The 17,740-nt window shown below is 41.1% G+C and overlaps 1 protein-coding gene across 3 annotated transcripts in view; it reads left to right on the plus strand.

The window, feature by feature from the left end:
- FSIP1 (fibrous sheath interacting protein 1) overlaps positions 1-17,740 on the plus strand; it is a 172,526-nt gene that overhangs the window by 138,985 nt on the left and 15,801 nt on the right. For all 3 annotated transcript variants that reach the window (XM_072962693.1, XM_006201633.4, XM_072962694.1), the window contains exon 11: positions 16,767-17,277. In XM_072962693.1, coding sequence (XP_072818794.1) covers positions 16,767-17,277 — 511 coding nt within the window. The remainder of the gene's footprint in view (positions 1-16,766; positions 17,278-17,740) is intronic.

Here is a 17,740-nt window from a genome sequence, read left to right on the forward strand (position 1 = left end):
GGTGTAAGATACACGTGTACTAGCAGGAAGGAGACAATCTAGGCAGTCTGCTGGCACCCACCCAACAGTGAAGCTCCTTTCATTGTCCCTTACCACAGTCACAGTATATCTATTGTGTTATAGATACTTAATTTTATTGTGAGAAATAGTCCTGAAAGGATCATATGCTAGTGTGGTGATGGAAATGAATAAAGAGGAAAGGGGTTTGAGAAAGCTATGGTTCTTGGCCCCAAAATGTAATTGCTGGATAAATTAAAGTAGAAAGTTGCATTTGGAAATGGGGCTAGTTTATGAAATCTATAATATGCTCCATGCAGGTGTTGCTAAGTGAAATTCCTTCAGAGAGCAGGAAGGTTACAGAAATGTAAGAAACAGCAGAGGATAGGACAATAGAGAGAAGGCTTGTTCTGGTAGTTGAGAGAATATGCACATTCTTCCTAAAGGCGTTTAAGTTAAAAAAAGTTTAAAACACTAGACTGTCCAAAAGAACCATATTGGTTTATGATACCAATCTGACAGCAGAAGTAAGAAAAAATGATTTATCAAATTATTGAACAAAGATTCCAAATAGCACAAATATCACTCATCAAGAAGCAGATAAAATTTTACACAGAGAATAAAAAAAGATGCTTAAATCATGGTATGAGCACATACACATGCAGCACATACTTCTCCAAGAAGTATTTTATTCATTAGTCAAATTTTGTTAAGCTCCCACTATGTCAAAATATTTGTCTAGGCTCTGGGGATAGAGTCATGTAATGATCAGTCAAAATCTCTGTCCCTACTGAGCTTACATTCTAGTGGAAGGAGACAGGCAACAAAAATAAACTATAGAGTACATGAAAGGGGGAAGTGGCTATGTATGGAGAGAAATAAGGGAGGGAAAGGATACCAGGAGTGCAGGTATTGGGGGGAAGCTATTGTACTTTTACCTAGGGTGGTCAGAAAAGGGCTCTGTGAGAAAGCGGCATTTGAACAAATGTTTGAAAGAGATGAGGGAACAAGTTATGAAGATACCTGGGTGAAAAGTATTTTGGGAAGATAAATGGCAGGGGCAACATCCCTAAGACAGGAGCATGCCCATCATTTTCAAGGAAGAGCAAAGTAGTGAGTGTGGCTAGAAGGAGTGAATGAGGAGGGAAGTAGGAAGTGAAACTCAATGGTGGAAGGGGAACCAAACTCCTAGGGAGTTTGACTTTGACTTTGAGGAAGTTGGGGACCATTGGAGGAGTCTAAGCAGAAAAGCACCCAAAGGTTGAGTTCTCATTTTTAATAGGAGTGCTCTGGGTTGAGAATTCTCAGTAGGGCAGCAAAGGGAAGCAGAAAGAAAAATCTGGTGGGAAATGATGATACATTAGGGTGATAGCATAGAGGAGATGAGATTAAGTTAGATTCTGGATATATTTTGAGGCAGAGCACCAAAGATTTCCAGATACACTGTAGATGTGAGGTGAGAGAAAGAATGGAACCAGGGATTGCTGGAGTTGCTATTAAATGAGATGAAGACTATGGAAGGAGCAGGGTTAAGGGTGAGACTTGGAATTTGGTTTTGGATATGTTAAATTTCAGGTACGTATTACATATCTGAGTGAAGATGTTAAATAGGAAGTGGGACAGATGAATTTAGAGGAGGGGTCCAAGCAAGAGACACAGATTTGGAAGTTAGTGCTGTATAGATGCAGGAGAGCACCAAGGTAGTGAGAATATGTAAAAAAGAGAATTGATTCACAGACTAAGCCCCGGGGCATTCCCCAGGGTAAAGAGGTTGGGGAAATGAGGGAAAATTGGCCAAGGAGACTGAGGCAGAGTAGCCAGTGAAGAAGGTGGAAAATCAGCAGAGAGCAGTGATCTGGAAGCCAAGTAGAGTCATCAGCTGTCATACACTGCTGAGAGATCCAGTAAGATGGAGACTAAGAACTGACCGCTACTTTAGAAATGTGGACTACATTGGTACCATGGACAAGAGCAGTTTTGATGGAGTGGTGGACTAAATCCTATTTAGAGTGGGTTTAAGAGATAGTAGAAGGAGAAGAATTTGATTACAGTAAGACCATTTGAAGAAATTTTATTGTAAAGAAAATGAGAGAAATAGAGTGGTAGGTGGAGAGAGATGTGGGTCCAAGGTGGGTGTTTTCTTAAGATGGAAGAAGAACAGACTTTTTGCGTGCTCAGAGGAATAATTCAGGGGAGAGGGGGAAACATGGTGATGCAGAAGAGAATGGGGAGAATTGCTGAAGCAATGACCTTGGGTAGGCAAGAAGGGGTGACCTCTAGTGTACAAGCGGAGGGGTTGGCCTGGAGAGGAGCATGGAGCGTTCATCCAGTGATGAGGGGCAGCAGGCATGTGGTACAGATTCTGGTAGATGGGCTGGTGGACCTTGTGGGTGAAGAGAGGAAAGGCAGGAGCTGTTATGTATGTTTCTGTATTTGCAAATGTGGGGGTCATGAGAGTCTCAGGTTAGATTTTTAAGGAATGTCAGTGGTCTACTCTGCTGTTACAGTTTTTTCACCTCTTGTGCAGTAAGTGTGGCAATAAACTGTAGTGTTGCAGCTTACGTGAAGATGAGACCACCAGCATCTAATCTTTTAATATCTGGCTCTTAAATATGACATGTATGTTGAAATAAATTAGATTGATAATATGCAATTGTTTCAGTTTTGAAACAGAATATTTAAATACCTAATAAATCTTCAGTTTCTTTTGTTCACTGAAGTAATTAACTACATCTAAAGATTTTCATCTCCAATGGTTTCACAGTTATATATTATTAATTTTAATATGGTAAATTAATTATGACACAGGTGTAATATGGATTAATAGATTTGTAATTTGTTAGTACAAAATTAATTTTAACAAGTTATTCATGAAAAAGTCACTGCCTTAATTAACTAGTGAATTCAGTTAAATAATGCATTTTAATAATTTAAAAAACTTAATCTATTAAGTTAGTCCATTGTTTTGGAATTTCTATAAGGATGGTCTATATGGGAGTGATTTGGGGCATTAAAAATGATCATTATAGTAAGGGAATTTACATCAGATAATGGGAAGCCCTTATCTGAATCTTCTTCCTGAATCCCTGTTTTTCCATTTTTATACATTTTGTGTTTCATCCTGTCATCCTTAAATTAATTGTTATTAATTGCCTTAGGGGAAATTGTGTTTATCCTGTAGACTTGCAGTTAAAATGTTAATTTGAAATTTGATTTAAAGGAGGTAAAGGCTGTTCATTATTTTGTCTGACTTCGAGACAGTATTTTCTACATCATAGAATCAGAAAGTACAAAGAATTAGGCTTTGTGTGCTTTTTTTTTTCTATTTCATCAGTCAAGATACTTTAACATATTCAATTAGATGATGTTTCCAGCACCACCACGTCGACCATACATTGTACTTGTCAGTCTCGATACCATCCATATTCCATGTTCCATTCCAAATAAGTGACTCAGTGCCTCCACCTGGAGCAGAGACTGGAGCTTGTCCCAGCCCATTACTGGAGATCAAAAGAGAGAATGTTAGCATGGCATGATTAGAAAATATATGCTATGAAAGGTGGGAATCCTATTTTCCCTTGTTAATGTGAAGTGTTTATTGACTTAATAAAGACCCTTTTGAGAAGGTTCCTTCTCTATAAATATTTATAAAAAGGAATGGTTTTCTCCCATGCTTGGGAGGCTCTCTATGTAAGTATATGAGTAGATTTCCATAATTAGACCTTACCACTATCAAAGACTGATTATTATTCAGTTCTATTTTTATGGCTGACCAAATTAAACCTCTATGCCAAGCTTGTAGTGACTATCACAGTGATAGGCCCAGAATATAGGCTTTTTATTGCACTTGAGAATTTTTGCAAATCTGAAGCATGTTTCCTTGGTCAGTGGGCATGAAGTTGGTGGCGGTGTGGGGACAGTACTTGTGAGCATCATGCTTGTCCACAGGTGGGGTGAGTCATAGCCTTTGGAGGGTGATATGGAGAGTACCAGAAGTACCTTCTCCCTTCAACCACTTAGTCTGTCTGTCTATCCTGGCTGGCATCTGAAATGTTAGGGGACTCTTTAGGAGTTAAAGCATTATTATCTGGTATGCCCAAAGAATAAGTGAAGATTCTTTAATCGATTAAACCATTACCTTCCAAAGCCATGTTGGGAGATTAAACCATTACCTTCCAAAGCCATGTTGGGAGAGCAGGATCCAGAGGGAACAGGACACAGGGATGAGAAGAGGGGCCCAGCTATCTCCTGGGACCACTGGTTAGTAAGGGGACAGACTAAAACCACTGAGTTCATAGAGTAGGTGCCACTGTAAAGGGGAAGGAGTCCCCAAAGAAGGCTTTGTGTAGCCAACAAAACTTTGCCTTGTGTCTGTCTTGTGTCATAGACATGGGGACACAGAGATGAAGAGGACCTGGTCCCAGCCTTGAGAACCTTAACATCTGTCAAGGAAGAGCAGACACAAGGGGTGCTGTACTGATGTAATCTGGCACTCCAGGTTTGGGGGATGCAGGGGGCAGCTGTCACCCACTGGAAGAGGCTTCTTGTTCATATTTCTGCCTCCAGTTCATGAAGTAGAGGGGGCTCTCTTAGGCTGTTCTGCTGTATAACATTTTCCAATGTAAAAGAGTGTGAAGGGGCATGTCATGATACCATGCTGTTGCCAGAGTGTTCCCCCTGGAAAATGGAGCTTAACAAACTCTTCTGAGCATCTGTGTGAAGACAATTAGGAGTATGAAAAGCTCTGGCTTTACACTGGGGCTTCACTTTTTATTATCTCTGGGCCTTAGACCAAGATACTTAATTTCTCTGAGCCTTAGTTTCCTTATCTATTTAGTACGGAGAACAATTTATCCAGTTTCCCTCGTTAGGTAGTTGGGAGAATGGAATGGAATAACGTATGTCGACATCATTGGTATATGGTGAATAGTCCTTGACCATCAGCCCTATCCATACCCCAAATCCACACCCCAAGTCACCTGCCTAATGTAGGACCTGATGACCAGGGAGGGAGGTGGAAAGAGTTATCTCCCTCATATGGCCTCTTGCTCTATGTGGAAGGGAAAATTAAATTCATCATTTAAGAGAGAATATGCATCAAGCTATTTAGATTGTTATAAATTTAGGTCCAGTTCACTAAATGGATTTTTTGTTTAATTTGTAGAGAATTTAACTCCCACAATTTGGGTTATGGCAAAGCTAGGAAGTTATCATTCACAGTATATCATCCTTATCCTCCATGGTGGCATGATTTCACTTTCAGGTTGGCAAATGTGAAAGGACAGCTCACTGAGCAGCAATATGAACAGGGAGCTTCATGTTTATGTAATGACATTGGCTTTGTGTGTTATACAGAATGTACAGGCATAATTAGATGTTTCAAATACATGTCTAGCCAGGGTAAAACTTCCTTGTCCAACCCTGGGAAAAGCTACAGGTCACCCATTTGTGACCAGAAAAAGCTCTCCTTGATTAACAAGTTAAACGTGGAGTTAACTTTCTGGCGCTAGATTTACACCCAAGCGGAAAATCAGATCTGTTGAGATTTGACAGGACCGATCATTTGTACAGCTATGCTAGGCCTAACTGCGTGGCTTCTTGGAGGCTGCTAAAAATGATATCTCCCAAATATCTTTCTCCCATCCAGCTGTGGGGCCTGGATTCCCATTCTTCCAGTCACCCCTTCAGACTAAGTCATTCTGATTTGAAGAGGCTCCTATAAATTTCGAGCTTGTTTCTTGGGAGGGTTATATGTGGACCTAGATTGCTTAGGCTGAAGGAGGGTCATGAGGAAACACATCTCAGGACAGGTAAGTTTTGATGTGAGGGCAATAGGACATTTAAAAAGCTTGGAACTGAATACACTTTTTGAGGAGTATGTGCTCATATGGAGAGGGCTGAGGAGGCCTCAGGGAAGGGAGCAGAGCAAGGAGGGGCACTGGTGGAAGGGAAAAGCATCCTGCCTACACAGTGCAGGGTAAGCCTGTCTCACCTGCATCATGGTACTTCACAGAACTCATCTTGTCCTGACATTGATTATTTTGAGCAAAGATAGAAGTAGTTTTCTGGTACTTTCCAATTACTGCAGTACTTTCTGGTACTGAAGAACTAATAGTGTTGGCCCTGAAGTATAAGCTTCTTCCTGGGATGATGGAGATTGACATTCCAGCCTTTTCCTCACATGTGCCCTCTTCTGGGGCATCTGATGGCCTCTGAAGCCTCCACATGAATCCATTAGAGGATGCATGACAGTTCACTCATTGCAAGTTGCTGGTTGTTACATCATCTGCAAAGCTCTATTCCTGGTACCCCAGAGAGACCCTCAAGGGTAGGGGTCACTGGAACTTGGATCACGCAGACTTCAGTTGGTAACTTCATAAATGGGGTCATCTAGCCACTGCTGCTGTTGGCTTCTCAAGTTGAAGGTTAGCATTCCTACTCACGTTGTAGCATTAAAGTCCTCCCTCCTCTGCATCTTCACACATGGTGCGGTGCTAGCAGCTTCACACATGTATCTTGTGCTCATTGTAGATTGTTGGAGGTTAGTACTCCTCACAGCCAGTTGTCAGGAACCAGCTAGTTGTTAGTGTTTCACTTTTACTGTTTAGACATTTGAGGCTTTGAGAGATCAAGTCATCTGCCTCATATGGTATGGAACAGCTGGGAGTGAGAAAGCTGGGGATTGAGCTCAGAAAAATCAGCCTCCCTCTTCTACTCTGTGCTGTTGTTAAGGGCATTTCCTCTCCATCTGTGGGGCTTCTGATTTTTTTTTCAAAAAGACAGCATGCAGCCTAAGGAAAACTTAACTTGGGGGACTTGACCACATAGAATATGAATGACTGTGGGAAAACAAGATGGAGAAAGGATGCTGGAGACAGTTTTGAGATGTTGCGGGAGGGGTAGATTAGGAGTTTGGGATCAACAGACACACACTACTATATATAAAATAAACAACAAGGTCCTACTGTATAACACGGGAACTATATTCAATATCTTGTAATAACCCATAATGGAAAAGAATCTGAAAAAGAATATATATGTATATGTATAATTGAATCACTTTTCTGTACACCTGAGGTTAACACAACACTGTAAATCAACTGTACTTCAATTGAAAAAAAAAAAAAAGGAATGTAGAGGAATGTCATATATTTGCATGGCTCGCCCAGCCCCTCATTTTGATCCCTCAGTGACTGCTGACAAGGTAGTGTGTGCTCCTGCTTCACTCTCTTTAGAGCTCAGGCCTGGTCTTGAACTCTGCCCGCCCAGAATGAAGGGAGGCCTCCCCATCTTTGCAGTAGATTTGCCTTAGTACTGAATGCCGTACCATGGCCTCTCTTGTACCCCATGTTTGTCATTTTTTTCTGTTTGTCTTGACGCTCAAAACTAAGCTATGACCTTGTCTGTCTCCCCTTGGCTCCAATTCATCTTCTCCCTCCAGCTCTGCTACCTCTGGCTGCCCTGGGCAGATGTCCTCCCAAGACTTTAAGGGGTTTTCTCCTTTGACTTTGCCCCTTGGTCCATGCTCTGCTGCTCCCATCCAGCAGTGCCAGTTGGAATCAGCTATTAAGTCATGAGCCCCAAGGATCCTGAAGCATTACTTTGCCTCCCATGACCTGGACACTGCTGGCCCTGGCTCTGCAGTGTCTGCACCCAACTGGCTCCGCCCTGAGAGCCTTTGACCAGTTTACAGAGGCTGGGGTGGAGCTGCTGGCCCGCTGCTTCCAGGCGCACCCTGTGTAGCTCAAGCTGCCACTTCCGGAGCCCTGCCCAGACTTGGAGGCTCTTGCTTGTTGTAAGTCTGGGACCGCAGAGCCTGCAAAACGTACATCCGCTTAATTGGCTAAAGCAACATCAGAGAAGCAGAAGGGGAAAAAGGGAGTGAGATAAAGAAGGTGGGAGAATAAATACAAGAAAGAAGAAAAGCTGGCCACCGCTTGCCAGCAAGTATAGCTAATTGTTCCATTTGTAGGGACAGCTTCAGAGAGAACCCATATGGGTGACTGTATTTCGGGGCAGTCCTTCTAGGGGGATGAAGGGAAAGGATTTTATTCACTGGCTCTTCTCCCCTCTGGGTCAAAGCCTGCTCCAAGGGCAGGCTAGTTTGCACAAGTCTGGAAGTGGCCAGCTGACCGTCTCACACCTCATTAGCAACTCACAGTTCAGCAGCAATAGAGAAGTCGTAGATGGGAGGCAAGAGGGGCGTGCTGTGCCTGTGGGTGACTTGAGGGGCTGGGCAGTGGCATCAGTGGTAATACCTGGATCCACAGCTATCGGGGCAGCACAAGCCTTCTTATATCTGCTCAGCCCAGCCGCCGGCAGGAGCGCAGCTCTGGGTGATGGATAAATTGAATACAGTCACGTTGGAGCACTTTAATACCAGTGCAGCTTGGCTTCTGGACTTGTTTGTGCTGCTGGGAAGTGTCTTGTCCATTCAAGAAAATACTGTTTCCCTTTCCAGTTCCCAGAGTTGAGCATCTCTCTGAAGGGTCTGTCTTGTGTGGGTGGGGTCCAGCTGAGTATTCTCTCTGATAGTGCTGCAATAGTGAGATACTTCACAGCAAAAGGCAGAAGAGCTGGCCTCAGAGCAGCTGATGAATGTGGCATTGATCATGAGCCCGAGGCCCATGTCTCTGGAAAGCAGAAATCCTCTTGGTCAGAGCCTGGAGGCTTTTTGTCCAGTCCATCGACAGGCCAGCTTCTACCTTCTAGGCCATGCCATATCTCCACTTTGTTTCAGCAGCAGTGGGTGGCCTCTTCCTTCACCTCCTGGACTGGGTGTGAGTAGTGATCACTTACCTTCCTTAACACCTGTTGGATACACTCCCCTGACCTGACCTGCAATGAGCCCCTCTTGGGGGTGATCCTGTATTGGCCACAGCACCACTGTCTCCAACTAGCCCAGAAAATTCACGTTCAAGATCCTGGAGACAGCGTTCTGAGGTCACCTTCTGCTCGATGGAAAGTTTAGATGATGCTAAGAGAAGTATCTGTGGGCATATAGACATTCTTTCAGCTTTGATGATACCAAATTCCTCTAACTTGACTCATTTTCCAGCTGACCTCCTACAAAAGTGTGAGGCTGGATCTGGACTGTGGTCCACATAAAGGCATTTAAATAGCTAATGGCCTTCTTGACTTCTGACCCCATCATGACCTGCCTTGACCCAACTTATCTCTACATAGTAAAAATACTTTTCAAACTGAGAGCAAGGAAGATCATGCAAATGATTTTCATAACTGTTAGTATCCAATAAAGCAGCAGTCTTGTGGCAGTGAGACTTAGTTGCTCTAAAGTGATGCACAGGGTGTATTTACCCAGGGAATGGGGGATGGGTGGGTGGTCCAGGCCCCAGGGACCAGAAAAGATGCTCTGTATACAGACTTGCTCACCTCATTTCCAACAACTTCCTGGTTGCTAGGAGTATGTGGGGCCACGGTGCCAGGCTCCTTCCAGCTGCAAAGTGGGAACCCAGGCCTCGTTTCTGGAAAGGAAGCGGTAGATGTGTGTCAGAAGGTCCATTCCAGCTACTTGCTCAGAACAGGGGGAATCTGATTCAAATGGACTTGCTGTATCTACTGCTAGAAAACAGCAACTGCTGGCAATCCTCAAATGATAACTTTCCACTCAAATGGAGAAGTTAGAGCCCCCTTTCACCCATCACCCTTTTGGAAGCTGAAGTCATGAAGTCCTCTGAGCTCATCTGCACCTTTCTGACTCTGTCACCAACCGAAGCTGAGTTCTGACCTTTTCAAATTAGAGGAGTGGAGAATTCCATACCCTGCTTCTCTTTTCTCCCATCTGTGTCCCCTTTTATCCATTGGGATCCTGCTGGCATCCCACCCTTCTCATCCTCTTAGAAACAGAAAGCCTGGATTCCTAATGCCATGGGGACCAGCTCTGGCATCTAGGCTGAGAAGAAGCATCACAGATCGCTCACAGGCTAGGCAGCCTTTCACAGAGCAAACACATCAGGCAGACTCTTCCAGGTCCTTCCTTACCCAGTCGTTTGGGGAAGATAGGTGGCCTGGATGAGGGAGATGTTCTGTTCTGCATGGGTACTTTGACATGCCAGGCCAGGCTTCCAACACCACCACAACACTTATGAACTTACAGCACAGCCACGCATCTTGACCACTTTCACACTCTCTTATTCTCTCCACAGATCCTCTGGCTTCTGACCTGGGGCTGACTCATTTTCCTGTTTACAACCTTGCCTCAGACCTCATTCCTAATGTTTTACATAGTTTCTCTGGCAATGACCTCTGCTTCCCTTTAGACTAGAGTTCAGATTCTCCTCTGGCCAGATAACCTCTGACTAATCTGGATAAAAAGATACCAGATCTTGCCTGGCCCCCAGGGCTTTTGTGGCTTCCTAGGAGAATTGTACTTGCCAGACTTGCTTTTATGTGATTGAAGTAGGCTCAGTGTAAGAGAGGAAGATGGATGGATAGGATACAGAGGAAGGAGCTAAGACGGGAAGGACCAACAGGCCTGTTCCTTCTGTGAATCCGTAGCACCCTTGATACTGACATTGAAAGCAACACTAATGATTTTCCCCGATGATTTTCAGACTTATTTAATCTCAAAGAGCCACAGCAAGTTACATGCCTCTCTTGAGTCTATATGAGCCAGTTGGGAGCATATTGACTTGAAAGTGCTGCTCTGTCATTCTGCTGGATTTATTATTCTGTCCACAAGTGAGTATCTTTTGATAATGAATTCTACTTTTATATCCCAATTAACTATTCAGTGAGTACTCAAATTGAATGAGATTGGTGAAATTTGGCAACACCTTGATTCTTAATCCCTTAGTTGGCTATAAAACTTAATTAAGTGTCAGGCCCTTTCTGATGGTCATTTACTTAATAGCAATTTTAGTTTAACAATGTGGTATATTTATTTTGGGGTCCCTGCTCTGCTCATGCCTCCTTTGGGAAATTTCCCTTGGGTGGCCAAGTTCATTCCATGTGATCCTCGACTGGATTAGTGGCGGACACCTGAAACTGGTTAGTCCATCATCTGATCACTGACCAACTAGGTTACCTTGCTTGAAAATTTGCACTAATAGACATAGAGACCATTGTCAATCATTGGTGGGTGCCAGACTCTTAAGGTCATGTTGAATGCAGACCAGAGTTAATTCATGCTACACAGGCCAGCTGAGGTTGTGAGAGAGCAGAAACCATTAATAAGCAGAGACAGCTGGTTTGCAGATTGGAGGATGCATCGGACAAGCAGTGAGTTAAGAGACCATAGGGACTCAGTAGGAAAAGGATGAAGCACATGATATTGGTTCCTGGTGGCTTCTCACCTCCACACCCCAGTCGGCCTGTTTGCACTCTATTTCCTGCTTATTGATATCCATGAGATGACTTCTTAGATCCTACATCAACTCTCACCTCTACTGCCTGAGACAGAGTTTTCCAGAGAAGCAGAGGCTAAAAGAATTCATCGCCTGCCTACTACCACCTTTGTTTGAGATGAAGATTTCTGTTCCTTATGGCTAAAAAACCTTGACCAAAATAAACTACCTCTTAGGATTTGCTAGCAGTGGCTGCAGTAGAGCGTTGTAAACTTACATACTGATAATTAAGCAAAGGGTGGAATGTTTTCTAGTTTCTTATTTTAAAGTACAACTTGATGTCATCGAAAGCTGTTTACATCCATCCTCTTGTTAATCATTTAGGACATTCCAGCTTTCCACCCTTCTCTCACTTGTGATAATTGTATTGGCTTTGTAGGTGGGTCTTGAGGAACTCAGCATTTGTGGGGGAAGAAACACTTACATCAAAGGACAAAATTGCCTCTGCTGGTTTATAATGTTGGACTTTCTTGTTACCTCCACAAGAATTATAATCTTGATTGCCTTGTCAACAAATCCAGTGCCAAATAACGAGATTTTTATGGCTGCAGAAACTCCAGATACGTAGCGTGGTGGGGAGACAGGGTTGACGGTGAGGTAATACACAGTCTGTGATCCATCTCCAGCAATTACAAGTTGCACTCCCATCAGATTTAGCTCCTACACTAAACTGGTATTTATCCGGGTGGAGAAGTGTAAACGGTGGGCACCCTGGGAATGGAGCTGGGGTTGTCTTTTTTTCTGAAATGAGCTGAAGGAGAGGACACCATGTAAATCTGAGTAAGATACTAAGCTAATCTGGGTACTAAAATCCACAATTGAGTGAAATAATCTACAGGAAGAGTTTTTATATTTGACGGAATGGACAGAAAAATGAGTATCAGTTGGGAAAAGGATACTTAGAGAATGGTAGAGGGAGGACTCATTTACAGTGAGAGGCTATGGTTAGGCTCAGAGGCTCTGGACCTCAGACTGCCTGGATTCAAATCCCACCACCTACTAGCTGGATGACCGAGGACAGGTTACTTAATTTCTTGTTGCCTCAGTTCTTCATCCATAAAATGAGAATAACGACAGTATCTGCTGCATTGGTTTGTTATGAAGATTAAAGGAATTGATACATGTAAGATGCATTTGAGCAGTGTCTGGCCCAAGTAGGTGCTGAGTAAATGCTAGTTATTACTATTCCTTAAGACCTCATTGGGAGTGCCAACCCAACCAGCAAGTTGCACGAGAACTAGCACCACAAGTGTTCTCTACTTTTTTCCTGATGAGAGAATCCAATACGTTTACTCTTTGACTATGGAGTGTGTGTGTTTTGGCTAAAATGAGAAAGAAGATTCATAAAAAGGCTACTAAAATGAGGATGGGAAAAGAGGGGCTTTCATAGAAGGAGAGAAAATAGATTGGGCTCTGGTCTGGAAAAATGAGGACTGAGATGGACTATGATGCATTTTATGATGGACAGGAATAGCATGAATAATAACTTGTTTATGAAATACTGGAAAATTAGAACTGGCATGAAAGATGAATAGTTTGAGGTGAAGACTTGAACAGATGGTTACTTGATGATGCTGGCACAGTGAATCGTTCAGTTATGAGTTCAGCTGCTGAGTTAGTTCAGGAGTTTCAAAGCAATCTGAAGGAAAGGTGTGGGTCACAGTCCCCTGAACTGTCAAGGGTCATTAGAAATGTTTGTGATAAGCTCTAGTTTAGTCCAGTTCGGCATTTGTAAATAATGTATATCAATGTAGTACTCAGCCATTTCAGAACACTCAGCAACCTTAATTTATTTGATTCCCACCACAGTGATTTACTGAATTTGTACTGTGGGCAAGGCTCTGCAGAGTCAAAGATGGGAAAGATGGCTCATGTTGAAGGTGCTGATGTATTACTACCCAGAAACACTGTAATGAAATTAACTTGAGCAATTTAATCTACTTGGTTCACTTTTACTTATAATATTTTGAGACCAGAGAATCTTTAGTTATTTTTTGAGTTCAGGATTGGTATTGTGAAGAAATTAAAGAAATAAAAAGTTTTTTTGTTATTGTTTTGTTTTCATAAATTCTGCCTGGGTGACTCCCTAAGTTCAATAGAACAGCTTATTCTTACATTTCTTTTTAATTTTACAGTAGTTATTCATAAAAAGCAATGTTAGAGCTCATAGTTAATGTAGAGATCATCTTCTTCAATTCTGTGTTTCACAGTTGCAGGAAGTGGATCCCTTAGGTGACATGCACAAGGTAGCAAAGCTTGGACAGAAGCCCAAGTTCTGGTCTTTTGTGTTTCTTTCCCATAAGGCTGCTTCCCCCAGAGGATCAGGGTGATTGTAGTTGAGCTTATTTCTGTGTACACACAGACTCAAATGTGTTATGCTTTAACTTGGAGCACTTAGAAGCAGATATACTCTGAAGCCAGTGCAGCTTAAGCTCCAGGGCCCCTCGCCTGTATGAACCTCAAGTGGGGAGAGGAAGCTGCGTTGCAATCAGGAAACATTTCTATATAAGCATTTCTGGTGAATGACCTAAAGAGATAATGTAAGAGATGGACTTGACTTTCCAAGCCTCCAATAATTTGTTGTGATCCTTTTCATATTTGAAAGAAAAAGTAAGTCATTTTTGTACTGATTTTCTATTTGCAATTTTGTATTCTTTTTCTTAAAGAAGTACCCTCTCCCTGCTTTAAGATTATATAAAACCTGGATCTGCTTCTGATGTCTGAAGACATAACCAGTGGGAATTTCATTTTAATATTTCAAATTTTTAGTTTTAAATTAATTTTTATTTTAAAATTTTGAATGTATTCAAATAACTTTAATTTTTGTATTTTAAGTTAATTTTAATTTTTATTATGGTAATAATATAGTTAAAGAAAAAATTATGTGAAAAGGTTTTAAACAAAAATGGCAGCTTCTTGCCCCATTCTTCCCCACTTCTTAGTTTTGCTCTCTGGAGTCAATCACTTTTAACTTCTTTAGACGTTTTCCCCTGCTGTTTACCTCTACATTGTTTCTTAACAGCTTGCCCTCCAAACTGAACAGTTTTATATCAATTTATAATGACCTTAAGTTTCATATCAATAATACAATACTACTGTAGTAGTATATCAATTACATATTGACTTCCTGTAATGGTAGCCAAGGATTTAACTTTACCACTCCAAACACCCCTTCTCTCTCCTACCGTTTCTCTAAAATAGGTAATCACAATGTTTGGTTAAGTCAGTCATCACTATATTAAGATGACTGTGTAAACATTATTTACAGCAAAAGAAAGTAGTATCTTATAGTCCTTTCTGGTCCTTTTGTTTGTCCTACAGTTAACAATTATCTTGTTTTCTTTTGCTTAATTTTTATATCCAACTGAAAAACTACCTTTCCTTTCTTCTTGTATAGGTTTTTGTTTTTCCCAGTGTTTACAATTACTTTATTTTTCACTTTTACTTAATTTTCTATGTATCTAGCTAAGTACATCATCAGGATTTCCAAGCGTCTGTCCTATCAATATTATTTGGGGAAGTGATCAAACATATCAGATAATCTACCAATGTTCCACCTCTTTTATTCCCACCTCCCCCGCAACCCCCCCCGACCTCCTTCCATAATCCCTCACCCTCCTGTTCTATATGGACTGATTTTTTTTTTCTAGGATCTGGAAATTTTATATGTTAAGCCTTTGGTTTGGGTGTTTGCTGAGGATGACACTCAGTGGACTCTTTCTAAATCCTAGGGAATTATTTACTCATTATAAGCCATTTTATATAAGCAGATTTTGAAAGTGTATTTTAGTTATCTAGTGCCATACAATGACTGCCTTCATTTTCTGGATGATGAGGTTTACATAGTAGAGTGAAGAGAATGTTCCTAATTAATTGATAAAGTACTACATCTGGATGCCTGAAATATCTAGTGATTAAAAGTAGGATTTGCTAATATAAAATTCAACCCCTACTTTTTGATAGGTATGTTAATCGTGGGGTGACTTACCTGAACTTTGAATCCCAGATAACTATTAAGGATATATTTCCAGACAATTTCTTGTTATTCTCAAACTCATAATGGTACTTGCCACTATGAAAACTAATTTTTTACTATATGGAAGTTAAATATAATATAAAAACATATGATTTTTTTAAAATCATGATACAAAATTTGCTTCACATACTATTTTTGTTGTTGTTGTTATCTGCATTAGAAGCATTACACAATAATGGGGAATTAGCTATACTAGTCCTAATAATAGGTCTCCCCGCCAGTACTTTATATATGCAGAATATTTGGTTAATTCTTACTGCGTACTACCAAATAGGCAAATAGCATTGTTTTACCTTACTGAAGTAGAACCTAAGGCCATTACTTCATGATTAGTTTTTCTTATGAGGGCTTCTTGTTATCTGAAAATTCATTTTCCTGTAAAGGAGGTTAGTGTTTTCCTACATAATCTACTATGTAAATCACAGACAGTACTGATTCTATAAAGGGAGACTTTTTTTTCGGTGTTTTTCAATAATTTTAATCACGTTCCTTTTTGACATTGTTGCAATTCAAGTGGCATGCTGTTCAGCTGAATTCTCATAGAACATGATTCTATACTTTTGTTTGATTTATTTCCTGAGAACATCACTGAATAAGAAAAAAAGTTTTAAAATCCTTAAGATCTTGGTTGAAACAATCAGCCCAGATAACCTTTACAAGCAGAGATTAAATGTGCGTGATCTAATCCTCCTCCCAGAATGCACTGCTGTTGGAATGCCCCTGGCCTCTGTCTAGACCTGTAGCATTGAAGCAACTGTGCATCTCAGGATGCACTACCCCTTCACCCTTCCTTTTCTGTCTTCAGTAGTATTGTCTGCTGAAAGTTGTAGACAGACATAGGAGTGGTGAATCCCCAGGGGTAGGATCTGCCCCATTTGCCTGTGTTAAGGAATTGGGTGGTGATAGGATTCACACTGAGTAGTGGTGGGAACAGAGAAACACCTACTGGAGATTATGGCAGGATTCCTGGCTACCTTTCCAGGAGGTGGTTACTTACTATCCTACTTGATATCCCAAGATTTACAAAATTGAAGATCCTCTCCTAATATCTCCATTTCAGCTCAAGGTACTTCTATGTGTAGAGAGAGTGTTCATGGTTAATTTGGTGTACTAATTCATTAGCACCAGTGTTGTGGGACCATCCCCTGGATTTTAGTATGTGTGACTGAGTCTAAACTTACTCTCTGGGCATGCTGTACATTTCCCCTGCACTTCTGGATACTTTAAAATGAATGATTTTGCAATTTGGATGTTTTGTTTAAAGGGTTTCCTGGCACTTGCATTTATATTGTATTACTGGAAGCTTAACAAAAAATAAATGTGTTTACTCAGTCAGTTGACTGAAAACTTTTGGTTTGTTTCGTCAGTTAGATTCAACATCACTTCTCTCTGAGGAACAGTTAAGGCATCTTCTGGATGAATGCACATTCAAACAAAAATCCATAATTAGACTGTCTTCAGAAGGAGAAAAGAAAGACATTGCGGATATCACACCTGAGTTTCCCCAGCTTTTCAGATCCGTTCTCTCTGAGTCACAAAATGGGTCAAAAACAAAGATCAAAAGCACTGAGGTGGAAGATGTAAATATGCCTGAGAATGCAGAATGTGAAACATCTAGAGGCTACTATCTCACCAAAGCCTTGACAGGGCATTATATGTCACAAGCTCTTGTCATTGAAGCAGAGAATATGAGATGCCTCCAGTTTTCTGAGGACAAGGTTATTAGTGACACAACAGACTATTTTATGTCGAAGACTCTTGGCATTGGAAGACTGAAAAGACCCTCTTTCTTGGATGATCTACTGTATGGCATCGATGTGAGCCTTTCTTCCAAAGACCAATATCTGAAACTTAGCTCTCCAGAGAAACCAAAACCAGGTAAGGCTTGGAGAATGTGTGTTTTGGTAAATAATTCTTACTAAGCATCTCAATAAAAGGTCTTACAGTGTAAGGTAGAGAGGATAAGGAGGTATGTTTGAAAGTCGCAGATGGAGTCAACTAAGAACATGCTAACATAACATTTATTAATGTTCATATGAGATCAAGGTTGAGTTATTCTTATGAAATACATTATTCATAATGGTGACTAATACATATTTTTGATAGTTACTCAGAAGACAATGTCAGTTTCAGAGGAAAAGAAAAATTAGTTTGAGAGGATGCAAATTGAGTAGATTTGCTTAGTATTTCAGCTTCCAAATTTCAGTGATGAAAATTTGTTCCAAGAAATGAATTTTTGAAATGCCATAAATCTTCGTGGTTGTATTAATATCTGTATGCTAACTTCCCATCCCAGCTTGTATGTTGTCAGTTTTTTTTTTTTTGATCCAATGGTGCATCT

This window comes from Vicugna pacos, chromosome 6, assembly GCF_048564905.1.
Source record: "Vicugna pacos chromosome 6, VicPac4, whole genome shotgun sequence".
Taxonomy (NCBI): Eukaryota; Metazoa; Chordata; class Mammalia; order Artiodactyla; family Camelidae; genus Vicugna; species Vicugna pacos.